General features: G+C 35.8%; 1 protein-coding gene across 32 annotated transcripts in view; it reads right to left on the bottom strand.

Moving 5' to 3' along the window:
* The window catches only part of IRAG1 (inositol 1,4,5-triphosphate receptor associated 1), a 109099-nt gene that overhangs the window by 9814 nt on the left and 87248 nt on the right, over positions 1–12037 (bottom strand). For all 32 annotated transcript variants that reach the window (XM_035550252.2, XM_035550243.2, XM_035550240.2 and 29 more), the window contains 7 exons: positions 11509–11587; positions 9257–9377; positions 6493–6523; positions 5027–5167; positions 1851–1982; positions 944–1085; positions 209–258 (listed from right to left, as the gene is read on the bottom strand). In XM_035550252.2, coding sequence (XP_035406145.1) covers positions 209–258; positions 944–1085; positions 1851–1982; positions 5027–5167; positions 6493–6523; positions 9257–9377; positions 11509–11587 — 696 coding nt within the window. The remainder of the gene's footprint in view (positions 1–208; positions 259–943; positions 1086–1850; positions 1983–5026; positions 5168–6492; positions 6524–9256; positions 9378–11508; positions 11588–12037) is intronic.

Below are 12037 nucleotides of genomic sequence, written 5' to 3'. Positions count from 1 at the left end.
TATGATTCAAAGTAGGCATTATTGGTATTCCATAGAGTCATCCTTAATCGGACATGCAAAATTACAAAGCATTTACACTAGACTACATGAATATTGAGAACTAACCATTACTATATTTTGAACACAGACTATAAGATTGAATGTATGTAGACAAAGAAACTTCACTACATAAAATGTTCACTTAATTTTCTTTGTATTGCAGAAATACCTTTCCAACAGTAAGAGACATGGATCTAGATGAACGAGGTACTCCATCTTCTGCATAAAAACAGAAAAGAATAGTCTTAGAATATATGAGTAATAATATCAATGGAGCCCTCACTTCCATTTCAAACTCAGACATACTATATTTAGTCAATATCTGTAGTGACTGCATATTTATCTGTCACACAGTTCTGGCCTCAATTTCACCTGCAGAAGATATAATAACTTAAAACAAACAGAAACAAACAAACTCAACTCCACAACACATACAAAACAACCATTACTATCCTCACTTATTAGATAAAAGCCTACTGTTTTCCTCCTTATGTAAGTTTTTCCAAAAGAAAATATTCATATTTGAGGTTCTGGCAAGCTAGGCAAGATAAAGTAGAAAAAAAAAAAAAAGTATTTTGCAGTAATAAAATTTTGCTATTAACTGTCATTTCAGAGGTAGCTGTATTAAAACTGTGTAAGCTTTGCACATTGCACATTTACACTTACATTAGAGGCCAATAAAAATTTTATTGGATCTCATCAGAATTTGATAAGTGACAGTGATTTTTAAATTACCGTACTGTAGCATTAAATATTGCTTATATGACATATTTTAGCTGATATATCTATAATTTTCTAAGTCTACTTCTGTAGAAGAGGTTTCATGATACATCACTTATTAATAGCACTATATATCTCTCTGTACACAGGCAATACAAACTTTGTTGTTGTTGTTTTTTTTTACCAGATGCACCATAGCTTCTGCTAGAATTCTGATTGGCAAGTTTCTTAAACTCCATTAGCTCAGCATGATCCTTTTCATATGTTCTTTTTAGATTTTCCACATACTGCATCATTACCTCTGTTGCTTTTGACATACGCTTCTCCTAAGGAATAAAGGAGAGGATTACTCAAGTTACCTCTACACTTCTCAAACTTATCATTTGCCTCTATGTGCATGACCCCTGTCAGGACTAGACCTGGAATAATTGTACATAAGAATACTGATATCTCAAAAGACTACAAATTCCTAAGTTTATTAGAACACAAACACAAAGGCATTAATATATATCCAGAGAAAATCATCAATTATTTTGTCAAATATTTATATACTACCTGTGTGCCTATATGATCAGTTATGTGGTATACATGCCCTTGCTTTCAAACCTTTGAAGGTCTCACTGGCATCAGCTTAGTTACTTCATTTGGCAGAGGTAACAGTTTTGAGCCTAGGAGGGTATTGCTGCGTTGTCACTTATACCTGCTATACAACTAACACAGCTTTTCATAGTTGTCTGACTTCAGCTATTGCCGAGGACAGGTTATTGAACTAGCTGAGCTTTTTGACCCACAGAAGTTTTCTTTTTTATGCTGCACTGATGTAAAATGTTTCTTGTACTGCAGCTATAATTCTGAATAATATGTATGCTCCTATTGTGCACATTATGTAGTTTCATGGGTAATCTTCTGTTTGAATTCTATTTCCAGACTGAAAAGGTATCTTCTCTGACACTATAATAAATGTCTTTAATCACCCAAAATGACATATAAAATTCAAAGGGCTCAGAAAACCTTCAGCTATGTCTGGGAAAAAAAAAGAGAGTAAACACATACAGCGAGGATACATTTGTTAGATGCCAGGATGCTCTTACCTGGCGAACAGCTCCAACCATTTCAGCACGACTAGATAGCCTAGCAGCTAAACGCCGCAGAACAGCAATATCCTCCAATAGCTTCTGGTAAGCTTCTCTGTGTTCATAGTGATGCCATAAATGAGCTGAAGACTGAAATGAAAATACATAAGCCTTGCTGTGATGTCTTGCCACTCTTAGGTCAGGTGAGCTGGCCTGAGTCACAGAACCAGTGTAAGACATGTCCAGGCAGAACTATGCACAGATGAGTTCTTAGACAAAGAGGAACACCATCTCTACCACCAGAGACAAACTAGCAAGTGCTGCTGCAGTCTCAGAAGGGGGCTTTGCTGTATATTGCAGGCACACCTTTCAAAAGGTTAAAAATGGCTGAGCACACTTGTAATATTTCTCATTTCGAAATCAGTTACGAATCATGACTATCTACTTATGAACTTTACAAATACCAAGCTTATTTTAAGTACTACTTAAAAGTGATTCCTGAAACTTGCAACATTTTGTTTGTTGGGCACACGGTGTTAAGAAGGCCATTTATGTTCTTTCAGATCCAAGACACTTTAACCGTATTGAAAATAAACCAGATGTTGGAGTCTCAAGAAATCGAGAAGTAAGAGAGTAATAGAAACCAATATGGCCTGTAATTCAAATGGCAATTGCAATTTCTTAACCATTTTTCATCTGTCAGTACACACATTTATGTACTTGATTAATACTATCACTCTGATAGCTCAAATTTAATAGTGAAAAGCACCGAAGCATATCGGATTAGTCACCAAAAGCAAGAGTGAATTTAGATGTTTTATTAACCAAAGCATTAGTGAACATCTCTTGATTGAATTTGAATTGAATTGATTCAATTTTCTACTTGCAGAAAAGACTGATAGAAGAAGTACTGATAAAATTTAGTTCAGACTTACAGACAGACTTAGTGTTGTTTTTTTTTTTGTTTGTTTTTTTAACCAGAGTCAGTTGAGAAATCTCATTTGTAGTGCAAACCTTTGGTGTAGGAACACAGCTAAGAGAATGATAAATTTGGTGCAACAAGAAGTACAATGACAAAAATTTCTTAAATTTCCTTATGACTGAAGCCAGCGTGTTAACAAATTGCAGCCTAAATTTGACTGTAAGACCCAGGAAGGCATAAGAAAATGTATGCATGAGGAAAACATGCAGAGATTTCAGATTTTCAACTGGTTCTTGGCAAGTGTAAATTGCTTATTTCCTTGAGCAAATCTGAAATTCATGCGAATCAATCCACTTTCTCTTGAAGCTGGGTTTTTGAATAAAACATCAGTTATTACAAGTTTGATAAAAAAAATCCTAAATACTGGTCAAACTCGTTGAAACATTTAACATGTGCCTGTCCTACAGAAATGAAGATAACTTCACACTTGGATAGAAGCAAATCTAATATGGTACACCTTACACAGGAGCTGCCACATCATTTAATTGTTGGTTAGATTATTCCATTGTAAAGAAAAAAAACTTTTATATGAAAATGGTAGTTGCCACTTTGTTATAAAGTACCTTAAAAAGCTTGTAAAAGCCAGACTGCAGCTTGTGAACTTAATAAACCAGAGAAACCAACCTCACAGGAGAGGTGCTCCATTCCTTTGATCATTTCAGATGGCCACCAAGATGATCAAGGGACTGGAGCACCTCTCCCATGAGGACAGACAGTGAGTTGGGACTGTCCAGCCTGGAGAAGAGGAGGCTTAGGGGTATCTTCTCAATGTGTATAAATACGTAAAGGGAGGGTGCAGAAACAACAGAGCCAGGTTGTTCCCAGTGGTGCCCAGTGCCTGGACAAGAGGCAATGGGCACAAACTGGAACACAAGAGGTTCTGTCTAAACATCAGGAAGCACTCCTTTACTATGCAGGTAATGTAGCATTAGAACAGTTTGCCCAGAGAGGGTGTAGAGTCTCCCTCCTTAGAGATCTTCAAAAGTTGCCTGGACAAGGTCAGGGGACAAAAGCAACCTGCTGTGGGTGTCCCTACTCAGGCACAGGTCTTGGACAAGATGACCTCCAAAGGTCCCTTGCAACCTCAACCATTCTGTAATTCTGTGGAAGCTAATTACATCTGCCCTGTGCTGGTAACATGGTCCTTGTTACCTATTTAGGGATTCTTCAACATGTTGAATGTAACAAATGGTTGTTACATAAATATAACAACTAGTCGTTTGCAGTTGAAAGAACACTTATACATTACTTGAAAAAAATTGTAGGTGTACAAAATATTATAATTAATAAACCTCTTAAGATTTTACAAGTTGTTTCCGTTTGCTCTTTAAACAGGGAAAAAAGGGAACATCCATGAAATATTCCCAAGTGCTTTTTTTTTCCTTTTTTTTTTTTTTTTTTCCTTCCAGTAACAATTGATCCGTACATGCAGATTTGGAATTCCAGGTGATACAAACTTTGTTTAACTGCTTCCTTTCTCACCTGATGTTCTTGATAAAGTAAATGGGAAAAAATTTATATTCTCCTAACTATTTCTCAAAGCTATAGCAACACTTCCTTGTAAGGTGCTATTTCAGTTAGAAGCATGCTATCTATCCACCTCCTCCATTTTTGCACAGAACTGTGCGCAGCACATAAGTTAACATATCTCAGAGATATATGTGTCGTTTCAGTTACAAAAAAAAAAAAGAATAAATATAACCTGTTCCTAAGATTGCACGCATTCTTTATGTAATCCTCACTCTTTTCTTTCCTATACCACCTTCCATTACCTGCAGTTAAGAAGATCTTTCAAGTCATAAACCTCTGGACTCAGGCTTCAGATCATTTCAGTATGTCACCTAATGAGACACCTGAAGGTTACTGCTGAAGAAGGTGGTCTTGCTCAAGAGAGCAGGAATCAGAGCTCAAATTGCAGTTCTGCATTCTATTAGCTTTGTCACAGGCTTCTTCCAATAACTGAATCTCAAATTTATAGAATTTGAAGCAGGGCAGGGCAACATCCTCTATACACTTTCAGCAACAGTGGCCCACCCTGGCAGAAAATGCACTCTCAACTGTAGAGAATTACATAATGAGCTCAAGCAGCACAGAATGAAGTTTTGTGGCTGAATGTACAGTGAGTATAAGCAAGCACAGTCACACATTTCAAATGTGTGCGCACTTGAATGTGTGCTAGAGTTCAGAGAAGTATTTATTGTTGTTTTCTTACCGTAATGGCTGCCTTAAAGTTTTCCAGTTCCTTCTCAGCATTCTCTTCAGTAAGATTTCTCTCTCTCTCTGCTTGATTAATTCTAGATTCCAAGGTATAACTATCATTTCTAAAGGCCAAGGAAAGCTGTACAAATACATTCTGTTTGGATTTAAAAAAAAAAGGCATTTTTAAATAAGTGCCACTGTACTGTAATTTCCAGTAACAACTTATAAATAAGACACACATTTAACAAGCTTCAGTACTTAAATAAATATTGAAATAGAAAACTGAAAATATTTTAAAAAACAGATTTTAAAAAAAATGACTCCTCTTTATTTCCTCTAAAATGTTTTCACGAATGCTTCTCTGGAAGTTCAGTAGAGCAGAGAGACAACGACGGAAGTAGCCTACCAGAAGTATCAGAATCACAATGAATCTGTTTTCTAGCTGGACTTCCTCCAAGGGTCCACAAGGTTTTTAAACAGATAGTCTGTGCAGAGGAAATCCAGGGATGAGCTCACCATTATCATTGTTTTACCTAAGGGATAAACATCTACCACCAAAGGCAAAAGATTAAGTGCTAACATTTTTATTCTCTCAAACCACGCTTTTACAGATTGTTTCTTTCTTTACCAGATGCATTTATTGCTTACAATTAATACTTTGTAAAGAATGAGTCACCAATAGCTCCATTTGATTTCAGCTATGTAAATAAATAATTATTCTTAACTGGTACATTAAAAAAAAAAAAGGCAGCAAAATACCAAAAAACAAAGCCACCCAGATAATGGGCAACCCATAAACAATTTCTTGGCTAGAACTGACAAAGTAAAAAATATGTCAACTAACTGCAAAATACAATTGAAAATCATAACTGAGCTCCTATTGGCCAATGGAAAAAAAAAAAAGCAATTAACTAATGTGGTTTCTGGTCTCAATTTCAATTTTTTCCTAGCTTTATCATATCTATAATATTATTTTAAAAAGTAGAAACAACATTATTATAAGATCCTTATTACATATAAATTTATTACAATAATTTACAAAACATGTATATGCTATTAGAAAGAATGCACAAACACTTTTACTTAAGTCTTTTAACTGTTTATGTTGCCTGGGGCAATTGCCCATATCACATAAAAATGTTGTTTGAATTGAGCTCCATTTTTTTTTCCTGAAAAATATTTTTGGCAAAATATCTGATTACCTGATTCTAATAACCACCCTTAGACTTACAGTAGCCACTTAAAATTGAGGCACATGAAATTAAAGACAAATTTAAATCAGGAGCATAACCAAGATTTTAACTAATTTAACTACAGAATAAACATATATTAAGGGATAAAATTCACTCTGCATCACTGAAAGCTGTTAAATGAATCTTTAATCAAGAGTTACAGCTTGTGTTATTCAGAAGCTTAGACAAGAACATACAGCAATGGTACACTTGGTGCCTAAACCTACCATTTTAAGAACACACTTACCTCAACTTCTTTTTCAGTAAGCGGAGGGGAGCTATAAATGAAAACACAGAAATTAAGATTTTATTAGGTTTGTCTCTTAAAACACAATTATTGAAATATTGAATTGAAAATAACAGAAGCCCTTGCCTTAAATATTTTATGGTTTCTTTTTGTCAAATCACCATTTAATTAATTAAATTTTTCTTTTAAGGGCTAAAGTCCCCCCCCCCCCCCTTTTCTTTTTTTTTTTTTAGCAACAACACAGTATCACTTAAGTATTGGTAGAAATATACCAAAGTTTCTGGCAAGCGCAAACATTTATGTGTATCTGCACTATGTTGTGACAAATTCCAAGTACAAGAGCAAGACAGAAATTACCCTTTTGGAGTTGCAGGTGATCTAATACACTAGACTTGGGGTTATTAACTTCACCTGTTTTACTTCTTTTAACAGCTGAAACCTCATGATGATGATCACACAAAATCACAGATGGGTAGAATTCAAAACCCAGCTCCCTGTATACAGTACCAACTTGCTTTAGCTGTTTTGTTAGAAGTTTGCAAACTTAGCTAATTATTGTTAGCTGACAATGAATGACATTGAGAAAACAGGTGCTTGAGTTTTATCATTTTTCTACCCAAAGAATGATTACTAACTGTACAAAAATTAGAGAAAGTTACCAAAAAGTGGTTTCATAGTAGACCATAAAAGAAATGAGATAGAGAACAGTATACTACAAGATCTCACTTTAAGGTAGTCATCCCATGTGTTTGAATTTACAGGTTTTTATTCCCTGCAGTTCTTCCCATAGTGCAGAGAGCTATTCAATTTTGTGCAAGTGAAGAAAAAACATCTGCAAGGAATGGAAGGAGTTGTATACATAAATCCTAGTGGATGCCAGTGACAGAAGTTGAGATTGACATATCTATCATGCACTGTACAGTTTCAGATATTAGTTGTCATATTGGCTGCAACATTAAACCCTAACGTAGAAGTCAATACATATGGCATTAATAAGCAGTTGATTTTTCTTGGTGGATAAAATATATTGATACTTAAAGTAGTGACTAGAAGATGGGAGGCCAATATGCCCTGTGTATTGGAAAACCATTTTGTGCCTAAAACAGTAGTATTCGTATCACTTCTTGTTATTCCTAAAAGGAAGTCTACTAGAAGGAGTAGTCCTTCTAGAAAGAAGTTCAAGAGTATTGTTTTGATGTTGATTGATGATTGATTGTTATGCCTTTTTTTTTTTTTTTGTTACAGTTCTATTTCTCTCAAAGAAAAGGCTTATGCAGAAATTTGGAAGAATCTGAACTTTATTCTAATATAAAACAAAAAGAAAATATGCTCAGTTTCTAAAGTAGTGCAAAATATGCAAGGCACGTGGTGATAAATGCTTTACTTGAGCTTTCATCCCTATGTTATTCCCTATGGGCTAGAGCAAAATACTATTTTCAAATTATGTCCTTTTTTTAAATAATGTTAATAATTTTAAACAAACCTCTCCCCAAAAAAGGAAAATTCTACTTAAATTCTGTCAATAAAATGTTCAACTTGGATGGTAGCAAACTCAGATCAGAGATTTGTATTTCTAGAAGTTTGGACAAACACATCGCGAGTATTGTCTCTTCTAACTCCACCTCAGAAGAGGTATGGACCAGAGGATTCCCTTGTTTTATTTACACTGCATTAGGCAGCAATAGCTCTAGTTTCAAATGATCTCTTACATGGTTCTACACTGTCCACATGTTATGGATGTGTAAACTATTTCAGATTACATAAAGATAGAACAGTTCAGCTGGAAGGGACCTTCAAAGATCACCAAGTCCAACTGCCTTACCACTTCAGAGCTAACCAAAAGTTAAAGCATAAAGTCTCACTAATACCAATGATATCACAGCTCTGGGAAAGGTCCAAAGCCTCCAGTTCATCCCACTTGTTCCTCATATTGCATGCACTGGTATACAAACATTTCAGATGTGCTCCTGAACTTGCAGCACTCCTTGGAGCAGCACAGATGCTCCCATTAGCCTTGCCACCCTCAGACAGTGAAGTACCATCCCTTGGTTTAACCTCAGTGTTCCTAATGGTATCTCCCTCCCACATTGATCCTAGTTTAAAGCCCTCTCAATCAGTTTCACTAGGTTACAGGTCATGAAATGTTTTCCTCATCGAAACAGGTGGGTCCTGTCAGGCCCCAGCAGACCTCTCCTCTCAAAGATTAAGAGGGAAAGGAACCCTTGAGCCATGACAGATGTGCAAGTAGGCAGTTATGAGCAGGTTGCTTAACACCTCAATGTCAGGGAATTTGCAAGTGAATTCTTCAACTAAGCAGGCAAAATGACAAACTTAATCTCACTGAAAAATCATCTCTTGCAGAAAAACTGCTGAATTCTCTCATGTCCAAATTTTACCATATCAAAACATTATCTGGCCTCAAGAGATACTAACCCTTTCAGCATGATTTTATATCTGTAACAGCAATCCTGGAAACCAAGATTGGACAGACTGGTAACAAATCTGTATAAAAATTTATTTGTAGTATGCAAGTTAAGTTTCAGACTTTTTAAGTAGAACTTAGAAACTCATTTTTAAGTTTGTCAGCTACTGAAAGTTGGTGCACTCCCCAAACTATTCAGAAAATCTGTCACACATTTTAAGATGCAACACTTTCTCTACATATATGGATCCCCCCTGAATGGAACTTAATAAAGGGAGTTCACTGAAAACCATTAGTATGCCTTTCCCAAATCATGTCTTCCTACTTCTGAAGAGCTTTTACCTTCCTGGAAGAGATTTGTGCACACGTAGTTTTCGCAGCAATACATCAGGAATGCTGGGCATGACATCAGAGCTATTCTTTGTCTCTTCCTCTTCAGTGGGAGAGGGGAGAGGTGAAGGGCCTAAAGACATTTGCAGATAAAAATCTTTTTAACGTTATTTGAGAAGGTATGCATTAAAAATGAAGTCGTCATCTCACAGTCTAATAGGACCTAACCTAAGCAGAGCCTTTTAAAAGTCAATGAGGATTTCATCCCACCTCTGCTGGGAACAAAAGTGGGGTAACAAGAAGAGGTTCTCCACCCCTTAATGCATAACGTTACTTCCTTTATTGAGTGAGGATGCATCACTCACTCCTCCTGTCTTCCCTTTGAACAGAGGCAACAGGAGTTACCATTACAACTGTCACTCTTTATCTAGATAGAACGAAGTAATTTGTGCTCTGACAGTCTCTAATGCACTGAAAAATAACTATTGCATTTTTTTCTACAATTCAGACTGCAACCAAATTCATTACTGGAACATCTAACCTAGCATTTTTGCATGTGTGTTTTAGCAGTACAGTTAAATCATTTCTGAAAATTTTAGCTTAAATTTCATAGAGTACTGTCATTTTATAAGGCTTTCAGTGTCACCTGCCAATAATATTTCTAGTATAATACACTATACTACAGATTTTATGCACCACTTATGATGAATCTACAGCATGTACTTGTTCACACTGTATTTTCTTTGAAACAGGACAAAAAGGTAGCAATTGTGTTCTCTACTTGTGTTACTTTCATAAGGACCAAGATATGTCTCAAATTATCTTTTTTTAAAGTTCATTTTACTTAACTTTTATTTTCATTTTATTTAATTTCATACATAGTATTTACCTTATCCTCCCCTCTTGCCGTAATTTATGGAAGGACTCTCCTGTAGGAAAGTCAGGATCCCCAGTTTGATCAGAGACCTGGGAAGATACCTTTGCCCAGGCTTCCTGTTCATTTAGCATAACAGACAGATTCTTAGATGTTCATAACTGTGTGAAAAATCTCAGATTTTTTGAATGTGGAGGACATTATCATGAAAAGCAGAAAAGAACAGTAGGTTCTTCCTATTTCCAGCTATGTTTAAGTTCTGTGCATTTCTTCTATATTCAAAAGTCTAATTATTTTCGAACCATTGTGTATGTCCTCATAGAAACACAGCCTACCACCACAAGGTCCCCTGCCTAACATAGCTCACTTATCTAGACTTCTGTAGATGCACAGTTGTGTTTACTAAGATGATCACAATAACTTGGCATTAATAACAAAACATGATGGAGCCAGTATATTTGATTCATAATAGTAATAATGAAGCAGCTGGCTACTTGCTATTGTTCAAGCAAATTTACAGCTCCACTTAAAAAGAAAAGGTGGCTTCTATGACAATGTAAGGAAGTAAGTCTCCCTAACAAACAAGCTAAGGATTTGACCCCTCACTTGCCTTCCCCATTGAGGACAAGGGTTTGACCTTTAATGTGCTATCATTTATATGAGCAGTAGACTTCAAAATGTTCATGATACTCAAGAGTTCTTGGTTGAAAAGCTGAATAAAATAATGCTTAGTTTTTCATAATATTTTCCTCTCAGAAGGTTCAGATTTGCCCAAATTGTTTAACAGACCGGTAAAATGGCAACTATTTTACAATTTCAAACAAGGCCCACTAAATAATTTCTGGGAAATGTACTAGCAGAGCGACAGGAATAATACTACCACATATGAAAAATCCAAAGATACAAACTCTAAACACAGGTAGAGGACAAGAAGCGTGTTTTCATCTTGTCTCACTCAAACGGAAGATGAGACTGTTTTCAGAGGTAACATGAAGTGTAATATCTCAGCCATCTCCCTGTGTAACAGAAGCTTTGAGGTCTTGTGAAACAGTCCCAGAGCATACAAACCATCACACCTCTCACATTGCATCCTTCCATTCCTGCTCCCCATGCATGAACCATACAGAGCAAAGGGCATGTTATTGGCTGTTGGATCAGAAGACGCATTCCTCTTTTTCCCAAGCCTAATCAACAGCCAAATCAAAAAACATCACTAGTTTTACCGGTCTCTCAATCACCATTTACTACCCTCCTCCATGACTGCTTCAGTACATCTAGTATTGTAATTGAAAAAGTAAGAAATGTTTTATTTTTCTGTATCAGTTAATTATATTAAAAAAAATCAGTGTGTAAAAAAGACACACTCCTTCACACTTTTGTGGTACTGCACCTTTTTCCTGTTCAGCTGCTTCACTAAGTTCAGGAAGTTTAAGTCCAACTAAATTTTGATTTCTCAGCAAAATATGCTCCTGTTAAGAAAAACAGTAACATTTACAAGTAACTTAACTAGAAATCTCAATATAAATATACCTGACAAACGAACACTAAATATAACATTCACTTTAGTTAATAAACATAATGGAGATATTTACATGAAGTTATAGTTATTACAATATCAGTATCACATATTTCAAACTTCATACATGCATTACTTAGCAAAAATCCTGGTCATGTGAATAGAGATTTGCAACATGGGCCCCTTACCCAAGTACAAAAAGGGAATTTTAGTAAATGAATGTGAAAAAAACATAGTAGCAAGCTAGTATTCCAGAAAGGAGAAAGTACAGAAAATTAGGATTTACTCACACCAAAGTAGGATTTACTCACACCAAAGCTGGGTGTGCTAGTAGATGCAAGTTAATACTTCACTGTTACTGTACCACTATTCCCTACAGGTAGGGAAGAATACAGTCCTCAGG

The sequence above is a fragment of the Cygnus atratus genome, chromosome 5 (genome assembly GCF_013377495.2).
Source record: "Cygnus atratus isolate AKBS03 ecotype Queensland, Australia chromosome 5, CAtr_DNAZoo_HiC_assembly, whole genome shotgun sequence".
Taxonomy (NCBI): domain Eukaryota; kingdom Metazoa; phylum Chordata; class Aves; order Anseriformes; family Anatidae; genus Cygnus; species Cygnus atratus.
This window is presented reverse-complemented; position numbering and strand designations above follow the sequence as displayed.